Here is a 20,996-nt window from a genome sequence, read left to right on the forward strand (position 1 = left end):
TGAGACAGCCAGTGGGTAGGGGAGAGGGTAAAAGAGAGAGAGAGAGAATCTCAAGCAGGCTCCATGCCCAGTGTGGAGCCCAACATAGGGCTCGATCTCCTGACCCTCAGATCATGACCTGAGCCAAAACTAAGAGTGAGGCACCAGGCACAGGCACTAGTTCTCTTTTTTCATATGGTCACATAACACTTTATGTTGATAGGCCCTAGATTTTCCAACCATTTCCTAATTATTATTAGTTCTTTCAATAGTTTTCTGTTGAAATACATCTTTTCTTGTATTTAAAAATGTGTCTTTATTTTTCAAATTTATTTTTATTTTTTAAGTTTTTATTTTAATTAGTTGGTGCTCATTACAAGTGCACTACTTACTCCTCATCTCCTATTTCACTCACTCCCCCCCCTCTCTTTTTGGTAACCATCAGTTTGTTCTCTGTACTTGAGTCTGTTTGTTGGTTTGTTTTTTTTTTTCCTCTTTGCTTATTTGTTTTGTTTCTTAAAGTCCATATATGAGTGAAATCATATGGTATTTGTCTTTCTCTGACTGACATATTTTGCTTAGCTTTAAACTCTCTAGCTCCGTCTATGTTGCAAATGACAAGATTTCATTCTTTTTTATGGGTGAATAATATTCCAATGTGTGTGTGTGTGTGTGTGTGTGTGTGTGTGTGTGTGTATGTGTATCACATCCTCTTCATTCATCAATCAATGGACACTTGGGTTGCTTCCATATCTTGGCTATTGTAACTAATGCTGCCATAAATATAGGTATGGATCTATCCCTTTGAATTAATGTTTTTGTATTATTTGGGTAAATACCCAGTAGTGTGATTGCTGGTTTGTAGGGTGGTTCTATTTTTAACTTTTTGAGGAAGCTCTATACTGTTTTCCAGAGTAGCTGCACCAGTGTGCATTCCCACCAACAATACAAAAGGGTTCCCCTTTCTCTATATCCTTGCCGAAACCTATTGTTTCTTGTGTTGTTGATTTTAGCCATTTTGACAGGCATAAAGTGTCTCATCATAGTTTTGATTTACATTTCCCTGATGCTAAGTAATGATGAGAACCTTTTCATGTATCTGTTGTCCATCCGTATGTCTTCTTTGGAGAAATGTTTGTTCATGTCTTCTGGCCCATTTTTTTAGTTGGATTATTTGATTTTTCACTGTTGAGTTTTATAAGTTCTTTATATATTTTGGATACTAACCCTTTATTTGATATGTCATTTGCAAATATCTTTTCCCAATCCGTAGGTTGATTGTTTTAGTTTTGTTGATTGTTTTCTTTTTTTTTTTAATTTTTATTTATTTATGATAGAGAGAGAGAGAGAGAGAGAGAGGCAGAGACACAGATGGAGGGAGAAGCAGGCTCCATGCACTGGGAGCCCGACGTGGGATTCGATCCCAGGTCTCCAGGATCACGCCCTGGGCCAAAGGCAGGCGTTAAACCGCTGCACCACCCAGGGATCCCCTGTTGATTGTTTTCTTTGCTATGTAGAAGCTCTTTATATTAATGTAGTTCCAATAGTTTATTTTTGCCTTTTTTTTTTTTTTTGCTTTCCTTCAGGAGACATATCTAGAAAGAAGTTTCTATGGACAATGTCAGAGAAATTACTGCCTGTGTTCTCTTCTAGGATTTCTATGGTATCTAGTTTCACATGTAAGTCTTTATTTCCATTCTGAATTTATTTTTGTTTATGGTGTAAGAAAGTAGTTTAATTTCATTGTTTTGTATGTTGCTATCTAGTTTTCCCAACGCCATTTGTTGAAAAGACTGTCTTTTTCACATTGGATATTCTTTCTTCTTTGTCAAAGATTAATTCACTATATAATTATGGGTTCATATCTAGATTTTCTATTCTGTTCTGTTGATCTATGTACCTATTTTTGCATCATTACCATACTGTTTTGATGGCTACAGCCTGAAGTGGAATTGTGATGCCTTCAGCTTCACTTTTCTTTTTCAAGATTGCTTTATCTATTCAGGGTCTCTGTAGTTCCACACAAATTTTAGGATTATTTTAGTTCTGTGAAAAATGCTACTGGTATTTTAATAAGGATTGCACCAAATGTATAGATTGCTTTGGGTAGTATAGGCAGAAAATTGTGTCTTTACAAGTGATTTCTAGAAATAGAATTGAAATAAGGGCCATTTGCACCTTTTTTCTGTGACTTGTCCGTATCTTGTCCTTTTTTTCTTTTCTGTAGGGTTATTGGCTGTTTCTCTATTTTTAAGAAACTATATATTAAACACATAACTGTTCATGGTATAATTGCAATTATTTTTCTCGTGTAACATTTTACTTTTGATTTAAAGATTTTTATGATCAGTTTAACAATATTTTTATTAACTGCATCTGGAATTTGAGTCATAGTTAGCAAGGGCTTCTACTATTAACAAATATTAGAAGATTTTTCCATCATTTCACTTTTTATATTTAGATCTCTTTCTCTTAGTATCAGTATCAGTGTGATACATGAACATAATTTTATTTTTGTCCTTATGGATAGCCAATTAACCCAATATCTCCATTACAAAGATTTCCTTTTCCATGCTTAACTGAGATGTCATCTTTATCATATACTAAATTTGCACATGCATTTAAGACTATATAATGTTTTTCTATCTAATTTGTGTATCTGTCCATTCCTTCATCAATACCATATCACAGAGATTTTAAAACATAATTGAATAAGTTCTAGATATTTTAATATTTTAGAGAAGAATTTTTTCTTTTTCACTTTTTGTTTTTTCCAACTGCTAGATAGAGGCTATCCCCAGTTTTGGTGTCACGGTGCCTTTCCATCTTCCAAGCCAGTGATGACTAGTCAAATCTCTCTCACATCATAAAGTGACTGACTCTTTTGCCTTCTTTTCCCACATTTAAAGGATCTTTGTGATTGCATTCACTCCATTCTGATAAGCCAGGATAATCTCTTTATTTATTTTAAAGTTTTATTAAATTTTAGTTAACATACAGTGCAGTATTGGTTTCAGGGGTAAAATTCAATGATTCATCATTTACATATAACACCCAGTGCCCTCTTTAATACCCATCACCCATATAGCCCATCCCCCACACACCTGCCTTCATCAACCCTCAGTTTGTTCTCTATCATTAAGAATATCATATGGTTTGTTTCCCTCTTTCTTTTTTTCTTTCCCCCATTCCCATATGTTCATGTGTTCTCTTCATTAAATTCCAGATATGAGTGAGATCATATGATACTTGTCTTTCTTAGACTGATTTATTTCAGTTAACATAATACACACTAGATCCATCCACATCATTGCAAATGTAAGATTTCTTTTTTTTTTCTGATAGCTGAGTAATATTCCTATATATATTTAACACCTCTTCTTTATCCATTCAGCAGTCAGTGAACATTAGGGTCTCTCTATAGTTTGGCTATTGTTGATAATGCTGCTCTAAACATCAAGTTGCATGTACCCCTTCAAATCTGTATTTTTGTATCCTTTGGGTAAATACCTAGTAGGGCAATTGTTGGATTTAATTCTATTTTCAACTTTTTGAGGAACCTCCACACTGTTATCCAGAGTGGCTGCACCACTTTGCATTCTCACCAACAGTGCAAGAGACAAACCTATATTTTTAATATGCTGGGTAGTGATTCATGTATTCTCTTTATGGGAGTAACTTATGGGCTAGGGACTGTAATTGGACGTGGACAAATATTTCATCATCTTGGCATCTCAACAGAAAGCACCTCATTGATTCTAACTCTTCCAATTGGCTTTAACTTTTATCTCTTGCATCTGTTTCTCAGATTCCTAAGCCCTCTAACCCCGACCATGACTATTAAGGAATTTGTAGTAAGTGAATTGATCCTCTTTTGCCTGGGACCTGCAGAGGGAACGTATTTAACGTGAGCTTGGGAATGGATATATGAACAAACCAAGGTGGGTACTAGGATATGGGGATTGAGTATTCAGTCCTATGTCATTCTCAAATGAGAAACTCACATTGGTGTCTCTGACCTTTGGCAACTGTGTACTGCAGAGTTGGAGTTTTAGTACGCAAATGGTACAGGTTTTAAGTCCCATGTAGACAAGGAGCATAGTTCAGTTTGTTTTGTTTTGTTTTTCTGGTGCTTTCATAGTACTTAGCAAAGTCCAAAATACATGGCATGTGTTTAAGGAACAACTGCTAGAGGACAAGATTTCTGAGCTATACAGGTCATTGTACGATGGGGGGAAGGAATTTTGGGACAAGCCTGGCCCAATCCCCACTTGAGTACCCTAGCTTAAGATTCATCTATCATACAATTTCTTGGCATGAGGCACAAGGGTTGAAATTGTTTTTGTTTTTTGACTTGTTTTGTTTTGCAGATGTGGGGGTTATAAGTCAATTATTTTTAGCTTTAATCAAGCTTTTGCATTCTAAATAGCAACTTTTTTCAAAATTCCCTGAATTTCAAATCTTACTTTTCCTTTCCAATTCCAAGCCATATTATTCATTCAAATAAAATTTTCTTGGTAGTATTTCAAGGTATCCAATAAAGGCATAAAAATCTAAGAAATATATATAAAAATGAGGGAAAAGTAAGTTTTGACATTATTGTTATTTCTGATACAATGAAATGAACAAATTCCTTCCAGGAATGTGTGTGTTATGGGCCATCAAAACACATGAAAGTAAGTCACAAAAATCCACCACACATTTGAATATTTTAATCAAATAATACTCCCCATAGTGATGGTGGAAATTATTTTTTTAAAAAGGAAAATTGAACATGAGAAATCAAATACTCAGGATGAAAGATACCTAACTGAGTCAGAAGTCAGGTTAAAGTTCCTTTTGCAGGTGTATATTGACTGTTTGATCTCAGGTACAAGTGGCTGAATAGCTCCTTTGTGCTGGCCACTTATGATGGGCACTGGGAGTACAAAGGTGAAAAAGACACAATCTCCTCTTTGGAATATCTTATTTAGTTTTGAATTACCAGACAAATGACCTACCCCAGATACCAACATCAGTGGATTAAGGTAAGATTGCTTTGACTTAAAAATTTCAGAATAGTTATTTTATGATAAAATCATCATGACCTCACATACTTTTAAAAAATACAACTTGAGAATTTAATGTAATTAATATATTTAGTTACTTAAATCATTTCGAGTATATCATACAGATGCATATGGTCAACATTTAGTGTTTTTCAGAGAAGATGATATATATTCTGCTTTTATTTTTGTCTTCATAATAAAACTGACAATGTAATGAAAGCTATATTGTTGTTTACAATTGTTTACCCTCACGCAGTAATTCTCAGCCTTTCTTATCTTATGTTCCACCATCATTATATCCAATAGATCTCAACAAATTAGAAATTAAAAAGCCAACACTTTCAGAAACAGTTGTATTTCATAAGTGTTCTGTTACTAGTTTATCACTTATTGTCAATGTTAAGCCTATGAAAAAGTTATAGTAGAATTTAAGACTTAAAATAAGCAAAAATTATTCCTTTAGTAGTTGAAAAATCATATATGGTTGAGAATAAATTTTACTACCTTAGTAATGTAAAATACAAAGATGTTTAATAAAAAAATATTCCCATCAATAGGCTTATGTGAAATTCTACATCAGAGAGACAAAATAGAAAAATATGTTGGTATCCAGAGGTCGGGTGATATGGAATGAAGCTCATGGGGCACAAAATGTATATCAAGAACAGAGTTGATCAAAAGAAATGAAGGAAGAAAAGTCAATAAATATTCCATAGTAAGCAGACTAATCAGGAAGGTGGACAAGAAAAACACTTGTACACATGGTAAGAAAGGATTATAAGAAATTTTGTGCAGGATGACATGTATATCAAGTTACAGATCCCTGGAGCATAGTGTCAGAAAGACAGTATACAATGAACATAAGGGATAGCCAGTTATTAAAATTGTAATGTTAATGCTGTGTCCAATCTAGGTTCTAGTAGATAAGGGAACTTGTGGCCTCACCATGGTACTTGGATCCCATGGTACTTGGATGTCTTAAGGTATGTTGTGTCTCAGTGCTTTAAAATAATGTTTTAGTTTGTGAGATATTCCCAATGATTCAATTATATGTCTGAGATAAAATTTATTTTACTTCCTTTTTTTTTTAATTTTATTTATTTATGATAGTCATACAGAGAGAAAGAGAGAGAGGCAGAGACACGGGCAGAGGGAGAAGCAGGCTCCATGCACCGGGAGCCTGATGTGGGATTCGATCCCGGGTCTCCAGGATCGCGCCCTGGGCCAAAGGCAGGCGCCAAACCGCTGCGCCACCCAGGGATCCCTAAAACTTATTTTATTTCCTAATGTAAGAATGTCTTGCTAAATTTAACTCCATCTATAAAAATCAGCATTTTAAAAATGAAACAATTAGAAGTAAAATTATTTACTTTACAAATACAGGATTTATTTTTCTTAATTTTTTCAATTGTCTCTGTCATTTCACATATTTATATTATCTGCCTACCTGTGTAAGTATCTGAAATTTTGGGCATCTTCAAACAAATTTGGTGTTTTATTCCATTTGTGAAATGTTCAGTCTAAGTAGAGCTGATTGTCTTTTCACCAACAGCTCTACTGTTTGAACTTGTTTGGAACCAGGGAAAATTATGTCTCTATGTGGCTTTTTGAAATCCTTGTCTAAAATGAAACTTGGATTAAGGCCCTTCCTTGTCTCCAGAGGTCTCAGAAGAGCTTAATTAGATATTAAGCTCTTTCTTGACAGAGTAGAAAAAAGTAAAAGTCAGGTTGTATATTTTCTGAGGTCTCCTTAATAATACACTATTGAATATGTAGTGAGACAAGGGTAATAAAAAACAGAACTGAAGGATTATAAAAATATATTTTACACATAATAAGAAAAACATTCCATAGCATACTAAGTACTCTTTATTTCCCTTAAATGTTGTCTATCTCTTTATCTCTTATTCTTTCTCCAGCAGTAGCTATCTAGGCTACCCAACCCATGATTGACAACTTTTTTCATCCCATTAAATTTAAGAGAGCTTAAATATGGTTTTCTCTATATATGAATCCTTAGTTTGGTCTCCTACTTTAATTAAAGCAAGGTGGTTATCCTTTACTCCTATAAACACTCCAGGATTGTTCTTACATTCGAATGAAACACATTTGGAAGACTTCTTATGAAGGAGGAAGAAGGCCTGGTCTGGCAATTGGTTTTCACATTTTTGTAGCTGAGGAAACAAGAAAGAAAGCAATTGGTATGTAAGTGGGAAGTCCAAAGTCACCTTACCTCCCTGTATTAGAAACTAAAGGGGAATGATTATAACTTAGTATCTTTGGCAAGACTACTTACTAAGTAGGGGATGGGAATGGTAGAGAAGGAAGAAATGAGTAGGGAGGGCTGAAGTGGAGGGGGGTGATTTGATTTGATTCCCTGATAATCAGTATACCTTGAGAAACATTATAGCTTAGAATGACTGGATTTGGATGCAGCAGCTCAGGATTTGTGTGAAACTTTTGCCATGTACTATCTCTGAGACGTGCACATTGCTTTACTTCTCAAACCTCAATTTTTTTAGTCTAATCGGTTTTCTAGATTAGTCAACCTCCAACTTACCAGCAGATATGTGAATGATATAAGTGATCATTATTTTAGGTTGATAAGTTTTGGGGATGGTTTGTTATACTGTAATATTTGAACAGTACAACAACTCCATTATAGAATTACTACAAGAATGAAAGGAAACTGCATGTAAAACATTTAGTACAGTAATTGGCATGTAATAGAGCTCTGTATGGGGTCAGCTCTTATTACTGAGTAGTTATATATGTCCAACTGTTATATACATTTAGGAATGTTTATTAAGGGAGATGCTGGTTACCATCCATCCAGTGTTTATGTTAATACTTTAGCTGGCTGTATTAGTTAGATTTATAATTTTGTATTTATGTCATTTGTCATCTGTATTATAGTCTTATGTTTTCTTCCTGGTCCCTATCTTTGGCTTGTTTGTTTCTGAAGATGTTTATAATTTTTCATCATGACCAATATTACACTGTGACTTACTAGCTGAAAAAGACTATGCAGTGAATCCTATGATTAGAATGTGATTATAATGCTTTCGTTGTAAATATCGGCATATGGAAATGTTTATGACTTTCCCTTTAGCAGGCTCAGAATGTAAAATTATTTTTGAATTTGCCTAAGAAAACTATATTTTATCAAGAAATTCTTCCTGGAAGAACAAAGTTGTTCCTCAAGTCAAATAAAGAGGATTTGAGATAATTCTATATAGCAATGCTTCTCAAACTTTAACGTGCATATGAATCTCTTGGAGATTTATTTAAATGCTGATTCTGATTCAGTTGTGAGGAAGCCTAAAATTCTGCATATCTAACAAACTCCCAGGTGATGCTGCACTGCTGGCAGAAACCAGACTTTCAGTAGCAAGGCTATATATGCCATTTCCTTCCCTTCCCTACTCCAGAAGCAAGTTATTAGTAGTAACTTACTGTGTTTTACATATAATACACAAACAAAACTTCTTTGAAATATTCTGAATACGCAAATCTGTACAAATGTGTGGAATAAGTTACGGCAGTTAAATGCATATTTCTATTACCTCCACAGAATGTTCCTCGTTGTTGGCATGCAGCAAAAAATCTTTATCTTTTGTAGGACTCAGGTTTACCAATAATGTCTGGCCATCAACATCATCACCTTGCAATTAAAAAAAATAATTAAAAATGTAAATTATAAAGTTAAGAATTAACTCACTTTAATTTAAATAAATTTAACACCTAGGAAAAGAGTTCAAAATATGATGGAAAATAATTGCTTCATTACCCAACATATCCTTTAGAAGTATTTGTACCCAAATGAAACCAAAGAGTCATTGGACAATTTGGGGGTAATTTTAAGCTCCTTAATTTTCTTATATCCTTTCTGATTGTAGAACTGTGATTCTATTGGGTATTTGTCTGGGTGTCACCTTCTCTGTCTGCATGTAAAGCCACTGATAGTTGTCTCCCAATATCCATCTACCTTCCTTGTATAATAGAACATTTCTCAGTCTGTTTTCTTGTAACTAAGTGTAGCAATGTGACTAAGTTTTGACCAAGATGAGGTGAATGGAAGTGTCAGGTGCAACTTCAAGGTTTTATCCTTTATGGGAAGGAGAACTCATGCACCTGTCTTCCTCTGTCCTGCTGATTGGGCATTGCCATGGTAGCAAGTAATCTTGAACCATGTAGGTATTGGCAGAGTCAAAGAGAAGGATCAGGGTTAGTTGCTGGACAATTTGTTGAGCAAAACTGCCATTCCAGTCCTGGCTAAGATAGAAATAAAATTTTTGTAGCTTAAGCCACAATTATTCTGGATCTCTTTTAAATGTAAACCTTTATCCTAATTATTAAACTGCACAATCAATGGGAGGGAATAAATCCTCTAAGAATCTAAGATTTTACCATGAATGTGGGCTGGAGAGAACCTTATGAGGCTGCTTTCCTTTTTCGTGGAGGATTTTTGGATTTGTCCTCACCTCAAATTCAAGAATTCAAGCACTACAGGTACCCAGCCCTCCAAATTACCTGTTTCACGTGAGGGGGATTGGGAATCATAATAACGGAATAACACCTTATCTGAAAGAGAATGCATAAAATCCCTTTGTTGAGACAATTTTATCAAAAGGTTTCAATTTCAACATACATATAACTTCAGAAAATACCTTATTTTATTATATATTAATAAAAGCAAAACTTTTGTGATTTTAAGGTCTCAAAAATGTATAAGTATGCTCTGATAAATTCTCTAACACAGTCATTATTAAAATATTTAGCATATTGTTTATAGCACTGGTATATTCCTTTACTTGAGGTTGTACTTTGGTGATATTGATAAGGCTAGAAAGATCTAGTAGGTAATTTAGCAATAGCAAATATGTGCTGTCTCTCCTTTCATCTTTTACAACAAATACCACTTCTCAATATCACCATTCTTCCCTAAAAAACCCTGACTAAGCTTCTGAATCCTCCTCAACTTAGTGGTATTTAGGCATTTACTGCCAATTCATTGGAGTTAGTAGACAGCATTAAATCTATTTGCCATATCTGAGGTAAGCCAGTGTTTATGGTTTGGTAAATTTATTATTATTATTATTATTATTATTATTATTATTATTTTATTATTATTAAGAGAGAAAGAGAGTGGGGTGGGGTGGAGCTGGAGGGACAGGGGCCAAGGGAGAGGGAGAGAGAATCTTAAGTAGGCTTCATGCCCAGCACAAGCCTGATGTGAGGCTTGATCTCAAGACCCTGAGATCAATGACCTGAGTTGAAATCGAGAGTCAGAAGCTTAAACTGGGCCACCCAGGCACCCCTTGGTAAATTTATTTTTTACTTTATTAGTCATCATTATATCATTATAGACAAAAGGAAATATTCTACCTTTCTCTTGGCCTTTTCTCAAGTCTTCTACATAGATCTCATAACTTCCATCCTCAAAAACGAAAGTAATAGATTGATCATTGTATGTGCTCAGAGAAGCAGAATATTCTGTAACAAGGGAAAAGCTTGTCATTAAAAATTCAAAAAGACTTGTTCCCATGAACAATCTTTCACAATTAAAAGGAAATGCTTCCTTAAAGGCTTTTTTTTTCTTTCCAATTTGAACTGCACTTTGCTCACCACTGTTGGATAGATAAAAGCCTTTGGCACAAGCTTAATGTAGCTCAAAGGGTAAGGTGTGCCACTTGAATGGGATTAAAGATGGTAGTCTCTTGCTTGAAAATCATAGGTAAAAAAAAAAAAAAGAAAAAATAAAGAAAATCATAGGTATAGGTCATATTTGTGTGCTTATGGGAGGATTTGGTGGGGAGAAAGTAGCTGGAAAAGCGACATACTTTGCCTGAGGAAGCCTCTGCTTTTTTGCTTCTTACGGTCAGGGGGACTGTGGACAAGAAGAGACTGTATTTTGATAGACATGGTTACATGAATACTCATCTCTAAGGTGTGGAGTTACTGAGGAACTTCCAACAGTTCGGGAGGGTGTGTCTGTCCTCTGGCTAAATAACAGTATTCCTAACTTTTTAAAAAATGTCCCAGCACACATAGAAAATGATAATATTTCTATGGCATGCTGGGATAAACTGGTGTATAATTAGGTACTACCTATGTTGGTCCTGGAGAAAAAAATTATATTTTCTTTATTTTATAGAATTATGCTAGGAAAAATAATATACAAAACAGAAGCATGTTAAATATTGAGTCTGTATATGAACTTCTAAAGTAAAATGATTTAAAAATACTTAATGAGAAACTTGAGTATACTTTTTGGAGCTTAGGACATTTATAACATGATTATGCTTGAAATAGCAATGTGCAATTCCTGGTCAAATTAATAATCTCTTCACTTCTTGATGGTCAGCATCAATTTGGACTTTATTTGCACAAGTAGGTAATACAACTTAAAGCCAATTATTAGAATATTTAAGAGAGTTTAACAATTATTTAGAATATTTAAGAATTGAAATTATATTTTTAAAAATATAATAGTTCTTCATTTTCTTTTAGTGTCAAAATGTTGAGGTTGCGGGGGCGATATGGTTGCCCGCCCGACCCCAAAGGATGATATATTTTCCCCAGGAATAATGTATATGAGATTCCAATCCATAACAAGCATTTCAAAATAATGATAGAGGGCCAACTAAAGTGTACATTCATTGTCAGGGCAGCTACTTTGTCCCTAGTTTGAATACCACTAAATGGGTATGTGGGCAGCAAAGAGGCAGAAGTTTCTGTTACACAAATAAGCATAGACACGGAGCTGCTTCCTAGAGGAGCACTTGCTGTGGTCCTGTGTCTATCTCCCTCCTCACACCCACACCACCCCTATCAGCAGTCATACCTTGGATACTTGGAACATTAGCTCTTCCAAAACATTTCTGTAACATAGGGACATCAGAGGTGAAATCTTTGTTCAGCTGCTGATGACAGGCAGTGAATACCAGACATTGCTTTCTGCACTTTTCAGCTACAGGACAGGGGGAGAGTAGGAGTGGACTGTCAGTTCCCACTCTGCCCAAACCTCTTTACCCCTCTTTGAGTCAAAGATACTTGCTGGGACTGACCCCAGGACTATAGCCTCTCCACAGTCTGAAGTGATCAATACCTCCTGCACACTTAAAACCCCAGTGGGGCATACCCATTGGAATCCAGGTGGAAGAAAGCTAGTTACTCATGTTCTCAACACCCCAAAAAATAAAACTGCTATTAACATTTTAGTTTAATTCCTTTAAATGAAAAAAAATCTCTTAAAAATATTGTAAATATATTTATAATTTTATATCCTCTATTTTCACTTAATATTATAACATACCCATTTCTACCATGCTATAAAAACTCTTTATATAAAAAAAAAACTCTTTATATGTCCTATTGAAAATGGCTAAAAAATAGTTCAATATCCTTACTTTTTTTCAGAAGGAAAATTTGCTCAAGGGAAAAATTATATATCCAAAATGTTGTAAATAAAGGCAAATAGATGCCCATTAATATATTGAAGAAATACCAGGAAATGTATAGTTTCCCCTTACCTGTTCTTGGTGAATACCTTTTGGTGATTTCTTTCCTAAAGTAACAGGATGTCTTTTCTATGATAAGGCCAGAACGCAGTTGCATAAAGTACATCTGGCAAACTTCTTCAGGCTTCTTTTGGGATTCTAAACAATTGAAAAATTTTGAGACTGTTTCACTCCATCCATTTTTATCCTTTTATCCTTATACAAATCCTGAGCATACCAAACCAGGAAATCAACTAAAGGTCTGCAGTATCTTATCAGAAACCTTGGGGCCAGTTGTGTTTCAAAATTCACAGTTTTTTTAGATTTTAGAATTGTCATGTAGAGTATATGCTGTTATATATGTCATACTCCCAACAGGGATTAGGGCAGTACTCACATCATAAAAAATTAATACTGATTTTATAGTGAAATATAGGAACATTTACATAAGGCGAAATAAACATTTCATGTTGGTTCAGGTCAGAATTTAACTGTCAAATATAATAAGTTCAGATCATATTTTATTACTAAATAAGTTATGAAAAATTAGGTCTTTAGAAAAATTTTGGTTTTCAGAATTCTGTATAAGGGAGTGTGGATCTACATCCAACATAGATCATTCTTTGTCTGAGGGGGAACTTATATGACCATATGAAATCTATAATCTTTTTTACGTACCTGGAATATACTTTTAATAATTTTACAGGGATAGCTATAGTCTCTAGAGTTTATTGATATTAAAAATAATTGGTCCATGTTAAACAGGAGGAAAGGAGCCTTTTCCCCTAAACTCCTAGGAGTTTCATGGTTTCAGGTCTTACATTTAAGTCTTTAATCCATTTCAGGTGAGTTTTTGTGAGTTCTTTTACATGTGAATATCCAGTTTTCTCAGCACGATTTATCGAAAAGACTATCTTTTCTCCTTTGAGTATTCTTGGCTCGCTTGTCAAATGTTAGTGTGTCCACAGTGGGCCAAGCACTGTGCTAGTAATTTTATATACTATTTCACTTAATCCTTTACACTAATATTACAAGGAAGTTATTATTCTTCCTATTTTGCAGATGATGATCTAAGGCTCTTAGAAGTCATGACACTTGCCCAAGATTACAGGTTTGGTGAGAAGTTTTGACTCAAGTATGTCTAATATTAAAGCTACTCTTTCCATCCTTCCACCTAAGAAAAGAAAATGCTGTACTGCAATACAGTACAGTTCCTGTATTTAGGAACTGACATAATACAAATAAATCCAAGTTAAATCAGTTAAAAATTTAATCACCTATTTAGTAATACTTAGTCAAAGAAAAAGTCTCAAACAAAAAATTAAATTTATTACTTGGGAATTCATAAAAGGCCTTTCATAGTGAAACAGAAAAGAAAATTGTAACACTTGAGTCATGGCATCTCAACTTTTAACATAGTAAGTGAATTATCAAGCAATTTGTACAATAGAGCCAAATTTCAATTATTCACAGTAGTTCAGAAAATGAAAATAGTTACTTGTGACTTTGAGATCCATTCTATGATTTTTTTCTAATTCTCTAAAAGATTTGCTTTCCTGATATGCTTTTCAAGGTTAAGTAGAGTTAACCTCTGTTATAGATAATTCAAAATAACAGCTATCTTGCCTCCAGTTCAGATGGGCATCTACCTTTAAGTATCTTCAGCTGTCTGAACAGGGCAAGACCCCTTAATTTTACTCACATTTATCCTGAAACTTCCCAACATTGCATTACAGCTTATAAATATCAACTATAGTATTTCATATTTATGTAGTGCTTTTACAATTGTAAAGATAATTTATAAAGCTAGGCCTGAGCCAACATTGAACTTGGTCTCCTGATAAGTAATCTAATATAATACTTTATTAACTGTAACACATCATCTCTCCAGGCCCAAAGGGCATAAGGTGATATTGTAAGGATGCTCATTCCTTGTATGCTTATCTTTATGTTATAGTCAGAATCCCATGGGACATGACTGACAGGCATGTCTAATATTAAGAATGGACTCTCTAGGGGATCCCTGGGTCGCGCAGCGGTTTGGCGCCTGCCTTTGGCCCAGGGCGCGATCCTGGAGACTCGGGATCAAATCCCACATCAGGCTCCCGGTGCATGGAGCCTGCTTCTCCCTCTGCCTATGTCTCTGCCTCTCTCTCTCTCTGTATGACTATCATAAAAAAAAAAAAAAAGAATGGACTCTCTGGAGAGCAGGATGTGGGTCTTGGGTAGTTAGAAGTAAGGGTCATGATACTGAGGAAGCATTATAGGCGTAGAAGTAGAGAGGGGCTAAAGATATTAATGTAGGGGCTAGCATCTAGTGGGACAAACACTGGGTATACTATATTGAGGCGTGATTACATTTGAAGTATTGAAGCTACTTAACATTGGGGAATTTGGAAGAAGGTATACTTTGGTGTTTGGGGAAGCTGAAAGTGTGATGTGAGGGTTGTGTTCTCAGATGGGAAGCACAAAGCTGGCATGGCCTTGGGGACTTTGTGGGAGAGAGTGCTCCACTGGGGTCAGAGGGTCAACTCAAGCTTATGTAAGGGCTGTTGTCACTTCCTATGTCTATATCTTGCCTGATGTCTGAGGGCAGTGTCTTAGCATGGCTTGTAAGGAAATTCTCATGAGTAATTTCATCATAGCAACAGCACGATGAAATCCCTCACGTAATTCTGGTGAGTAAATGGGAAGGGGCCTGGAAATCTTCCTGTAGTTCTTCCACTGAAAGGGCCAGACTGTGGCTGATGGGAACAACATAAGTGAATCACTCATCTTTCATTTCTTCCCCAAACACCTATTTCACCAAGGTTTCTTCTCACTGCTTACTACGCTTGATTTATCTGTGGCATTTGACTTTGGGAACCACATATTTCTTTAAAACTCTTCTTCCCCTATTGTCATGTCACCAGTCTTCTTAGGTTCTTGTTTTTCTCTGATCATCCATTTCTCTTTCTCTGTTAGTTTTTCCTTGTCTGACTGCTCCTAAAATGTTTGTGCTCCTCAGTATTTGTCCTTTGCCTCTTCCTCTACTCAAGACTTTCTTTCTGGGCAATACTGCCTGCTCCAATGACTTCTGTCACCCCTAATATGCTGATGCCTCTCCAAACTACAACTCTACCTTTGGTCTCTCTCTTGAGGCTTGTGTCTATTGCTTTTTCTTCACAGGGTATTTTGACTTCAGTTAGCTTGAGGCATCTCTGTATCTATCTGTGGAGAGCGTTCAGAATTCTGGACCTCTCTACCTAAATGACCTACATTTACCCCCATTCAAATATACTCATAATAAAAAAAATCTTTTTTTTTCTCTACCTACTATGTATATCCTTCCTGAATTCCTATCTTGAAAAAGTACCACTTTCTACCATTGTCTGCCCAATTCTTAGGTCATCCTGAAAGCTGAGAATCATCTATTTTTTCCTCTCTGTCCATCCTTCAATTTATTTGATCTGTCATTAAATCTTACTGATTTCACTTTCTGAATGTATCTGACATTTAATCCTTACTTTCCAATCTGTTCTCTTAGGTCAGGCCCTCGTCTTCAGTCCCTTAGATGAATGCAGCAGACCTCTAACCAGTTTTTTCTATTCTTGCTCCCTCACTCCATCTTTACACCAACATCAATGTGATCTCTCTAAAAATATCTTGTTATTCCCCAACTGAATGTTTTCTATGATTTCTTACTGTCCATAGAATAAAGTTGAAGCTCTTTCACTGTAACAGAAGATATTCCTTGGACAGACCCAAATTAACGGGTGTGACCTCTACTCATTTTGTATGCAATTATTGCCATGTAGGGATATGTGCCCAGTGTTGCTAGGTTTTCAGGTTTTTCAAGAGATTCAGATTTTTATACACAGTCTTCTAATTTTAAAATGTTCCCTCAATTAAAAAACAACAATAATAGTGTTAAGGCCAAATAAAAGGTTTCTGCTGGATGGATCTGTCCCAAGGCCTCCATATTTTAAGCTCTGACTAGATCCCTAAGGAAGCTGGATTATCAAGGCAGGGAAAGGGTTGATGGATGTAGAGAACTTAAAGTAGCAGAGAAAAATGCCCTGACTCTGGGAGCAGCTTCCTGGAAATTGGGAAGAGAATGAATTTGGGGAGGGGCTTTTCTCTAGCTCATTAAGTCTTGTACCTTGTTGGCACTAGAGGTGAAATACTCTGGTGATGACCCAGACTGATATGGAACCTGTTTGTATGTGTACCTCTAGTGGGTGGATATTGGGTTTTGTGATGTTGTGATTGTGTCAGATCCTGCTAGCCCAAAGTTAGGAGAAGGAACTAAAACAAGCTTTCTTGCTTTGTTGCTTGGGGGCTCAGAGCAGTTCATTTAGAAAAATGAGATATGACGTTGCTGTACCTTGAATTTTGAGAACTGGTTCATACCTGCCACACACTTTATAGATATCTGGAAATTTTGGCCAAGAGTATCTAAATAATGACAATCTTAGTGTTAAACTGAGCCAGTATCTTTGGAAAAGAAGATCTGCTAAGAGACAATGAAAAAAAATGTGCTACATTCCAAAGCTATATAAATGGTTTGGGGATTATCTTTATCACTTTTTAAATGGTATAAATGAGCTGTTAGGGCCATAGCACCCTTAAAGGAGGGGTTACATTTTAATTTTTGCATCAATGCCAGCAACTCTGACATAAACTCCAGTCTGCTCCCTCATGTTTCTTTTTTCTTTCTTTCTTTCTTTCTTTCTTTCTTTCTTTCTTTCCTTTTTCTTTCTTTTTCTCTTTCTTTCTCTCTTCTTCTTTCATTCTTTATTTTCTTTTTTTCTTTTTCTTTTTTTTTATTTATGTATGATAGTCACAGAGAGAGAGAGAGAGAGAGGCAGAGACACAGGCAGAGGACACAGGCACCGGGAGCCCGATGTGGGATTCGATCTCGGGTCTCCAGGATCGCGCCCTGGGCCAAAGGCAGGCGCCACACCGCTGCGCCACCCAGGGATCCCTATTTTCTTTTTTTCTTTGTTTATGAGAGAGAAAGAGCATGGGGCCCTTAGAAGCCTCAGTTGGTTAAGTGTCTGCCTTTTGCTCAGGTCATGATCCCAGGATCCTGGGATGGAGCCCCTGCATCGCACTCCCTGCTCAACTGGGAGCCTGCTTCTCTCTCTCCCTCTTTCTGCCACTCTGCCTACTTGTGTTCTTTCTCTCTCTGTGTCAAACAAATAAAATCTTTAAAAAGAAAAGAGAGAGAGAGGGCATGCACATGACAGGTTGGGGGAGGGCAGAGGGAATTATTAAGAGGGAATTTGAAGACACAGAGTCAGTTCCACTGAGTCACTGCTTCTATACACAGCATTTTGACTCAGACACAAATAAAAGGACTAACTTAACTGTGATTTTCTGGCCATGCAAAAACCATAGTCAAATGAATGTTTTCCCTGGTTACTAAAACCAGCATGAGTGGGCCAGAGCCTTAGAGAAGACAGAAAATGATATTCTTTAACATTGCTTTCTCTTCTAGCCTTAAAGAGGTTCAAGGAAATGAAGAGAACAAAGGACAAAGGCATACCAGTTCCTGCCATCATTCCTCATCTTCTATTTTTCTCTCTAGTTTGGTCAGGGTTCCATTACTTTCTTTTGTGTTCCCTCTTTTGTATGAAAAAAAATGTGAGTATAAATTTGCATAATTATTTTCTAGGGTATGTATTTTTAAAGATTTATTTATTTACAAGAGAGAGCACATGGGTGTGTAGGCACATTCGAGTGGGGGAAGGGGCAGAGGAAGAGAATCTCAAACCAACTCCTGCTGAGTGCAGAGGTTGTTGTGGGACTGGATCTCACCACACTGAGATCATGACTTGAGCAGAAACCAAGAGTCGGGCACTTAACCAAATGAGCCACCCCGATGTCCCCTAGGATAATTTTCAGCATCAAAGATATAGCCGTTTCATCTTAAAGCTATGGCTACTACCTGACTTTATTTACCCTTCAATTTATTACAAATCCTTTGAGTTTGCAATTGGATAGACTCGAGCATCATTTGATCATTTCTGCTTTATTTGAAGCATGGATATCTTCATGCCTCTTCAAATATCTTCACTTCTTATTCTCTCCTTTATCAGAAGTTGCAAATCAAGACCACAGTTTGATACATCAGAGGTGTATATTTTATATACAATAAATGTTGGTTGAATGAAGATCAGTTTAAAATTTTGTTAATCTAGGAAAAAGATTTTGAGATTAGTTGGAAAGAGGTGGGTAGAGAGAAGGAATTGATATAAAGGGCTATGTGTGTTTATCACTATTAGCAGGTAGCATATATGAACATCAGAATAATAAGAATTTGATAACAGATAAAAATAGTGTGTAAACCGAGAAATGCTTAAGTCCTTACTTCTCAGCTTAGGAGATTTTACCAAAGCCTTGTCTGCTGAACTGTTCATCTTTGCTGGGGGGATTTTCGTGGTTGAATACTTCATTTTAGCCTTTGTTGTTGAAGCTTCTGTGGATTAAAATGTAATATTAGTTCAATTGCCTCAATTTGAAAATAAACAGAAACAACTGTGACTAACTCAAAATAACATTAATAACATAGCTACATAAAGAAAATAATTATTTCAGTGAAATTTGAATATAGTTTTCTGAAAGTATATCCAGAATACATTCAGAGGACAAAAAGAACTACAAGGAATTCTTAAACTTCACTTAGTGGGCTTATTGTTCGTAGTATTGTTGATATTGGGATTCTGAATGTTTTTGCTATACTATAGGATGGAGCAAATAAGTAGATGTATTGATATTATAGAATTTTTACTGCAGGATACAAATATAAAATATAAGAAGTCAAGGGAAAATCTCTGTAATGTTAAATCTGAATAAGCAATATTAGTATGCCCATATCTTAGTTTCTAAATACTTTTTCCACTAAAGAGAACCAGGACTTGCTAGGTCTGGGCTCAGAATGTAGAAGTAAATATGGAATATTCAGTTATGCCAGAAAGTAGTCATTCAAAAATGTGTGAGTTTGTGTCCAAAGGACACAGGAGCTCCCTTAAAGGGTTTCTCACTGGCCAAATTTGGCACAATTTGAGTATCAGAAAGAATAATGATAGTAACTCACTATAAAGTATTTAATGCAAAAGGAAACCCACTAGTCCATAGCATTCCTCAAGAATGAATAAACAAGGGATTTATTCATTACAGAAGGAATGATAGAATCAGAAAAATAAGTCTCGTACCCCCCAATGTAATATTTGATTCAAGCAAGGATCATCAGTCAATGTTGTGCCTTCAGTATCAAGCTGGGTCAGGGTACCTTACTGTAAGAATATTACATTTTCTATTATAAATTGTAGGAAGCCCCATATTAATTCAGTAGGGTACCACTGCCTGGCCTCATCATCAAGGTAAGGTAGTGGTGCTTTGAATTGTGGAGGGAACAGGACTTCTCCAGTCTTAATTCTCCTTTACATTGCTTGAAATTCTAATAGTTACTTCTACTTGGATTAAGCATTGCCCTTTTCCCCCTAGATTAAAAAAAATATATTCAGTTTATCCCAGGAGTGGTTGCTAATTAAATCTTTTACAAACTTTAAATGAATCAGCTCATCTAGAGGGATAAGGGACATTAGAGGACTCCTTGGAAGATAAACTTCATGCAACTTTATTTTTTTTCTGAACAACCTTGAATAGATTGAAATTAAAAATTGTCTTGTTTAGATAGAACTAGAATCTTACATGCAACCATCCTATTTATAACTGGCTTTATGAACAAAAATCTTTAATGGAGAATATTTAGAAGCAGAGAACCTTAGATATCATTTTGTCTGAGCCCATAAATCTATGAATGATTAGGCTAAGACTGAAAGATAATGTGCCTTACCCAGGATCACAAAAGCAATACTGGGACCAGAATCTAGTCTGATTTCCATCTTTAAGCTAGAGCTTCCACACAGTGTCTTCTATTTCTCTCCTCCAAATGTAGGAAGGAAATAATCAGAACTGGGAATTTAACTTCAAATGCTTGGCCAGTTGTCCAACCTCTTCAGAAATAGTAAATTTCTAAATATGGTAGTTAATTGGTAATCATAATGTAGAATAGTGCAGTTAGGTAATCTTACTGTAGTTAAATTTTAAGTTTTACAGAAAATAGTTCAAATAATACCCTACACTCAGTGGGTATGCAGCTAACACTTTACTGAAAACATGAACATTGTAATGCTGGATTGGTTTTTGTTTGTTTGTTTGTTTGCTTGTTTTCTTTTTTATCCAAGGATCATTACATCCCAGAGAGAAGTTGTCCTGGATGGACATTTAAAAAAAAAAAAACCCACAACATGGGGATCCCTGGGTGACTCAGCGGTTGGCGCCTGCCTTTGGACCAGGACAGGATCCTGGAGTCCCGGATGAGTCCTGCATCGGCCTCCCTGCATGGAGCCTGCTTCTCCCTCTGCCTGTGTCTCTCTGCCTCTCTCTCTGTTTCTATGTCTATCATGAATAAATAAAT

General features: G+C 35.8%; 1 protein-coding gene and 1 long non-coding RNA gene across 6 annotated transcripts in view; one reads left to right on the forward strand and one right to left on the reverse strand.

Annotated features, from left to right (window-relative positions):
* Positions 1-3,880: 3,880 nt before the first annotated feature.
* On the forward strand, positions 3,881-20,920 carry LOC121495743. Of its 4 annotated transcripts, XR_005989042.1 has the most exons (4): positions 3,887-3,920; positions 13,592-13,664; positions 18,012-18,157; positions 20,764-20,920. It is a non-coding gene; the product is annotated as an uncharacterized LOC121495743 (long non-coding RNA). The 4 variants fall into 4 exon arrangements; XR_005989044.1 differs by lacking the exon at positions 13,592-13,664 and having other exon boundaries at positions 3,881-3,920; XR_005989045.1 differs by lacking the exons at positions 3,887-3,920; positions 13,592-13,664 and adding an exon at positions 4,915-5,006.
* IL33 (interleukin 33) overlaps positions 5,099-20,996 on the reverse strand; it is a 37,105-nt gene continuing 21,207 nt past the window's right edge. For both annotated transcript variants that reach the window (XM_041763639.1, XM_041763638.1), the window contains exons 2-8: positions 18,885-18,992; positions 12,563-12,688; positions 11,875-12,000; positions 10,416-10,523; positions 9,561-9,611; positions 8,594-8,691; positions 5,099-7,201 (exon numbers count right to left, since the gene is read on the reverse strand). In XM_041763639.1, the coding sequence (XP_041619573.1) occupies positions 7,004-7,201; positions 8,594-8,691; positions 9,561-9,611; positions 10,416-10,523; positions 11,875-12,000; positions 12,563-12,688; positions 18,885-18,969 (792 nt within the window). In that variant the 5' untranslated portion in view covers positions 18,970-18,992 and the 3' untranslated portion in view covers positions 5,099-7,003. The remainder of the gene's footprint in view (positions 7,202-8,593; positions 8,692-9,560; positions 9,612-10,415; positions 10,524-11,874; positions 12,001-12,562; positions 12,689-18,884; positions 18,993-20,996) is intronic.

The sequence above is a fragment of the Vulpes lagopus genome, chromosome 7 (assembly GCF_018345385.1).
Source record: "Vulpes lagopus strain Blue_001 chromosome 7, ASM1834538v1, whole genome shotgun sequence".
NCBI classification, from domain to species: domain Eukaryota; kingdom Metazoa; phylum Chordata; class Mammalia; order Carnivora; family Canidae; genus Vulpes; species Vulpes lagopus.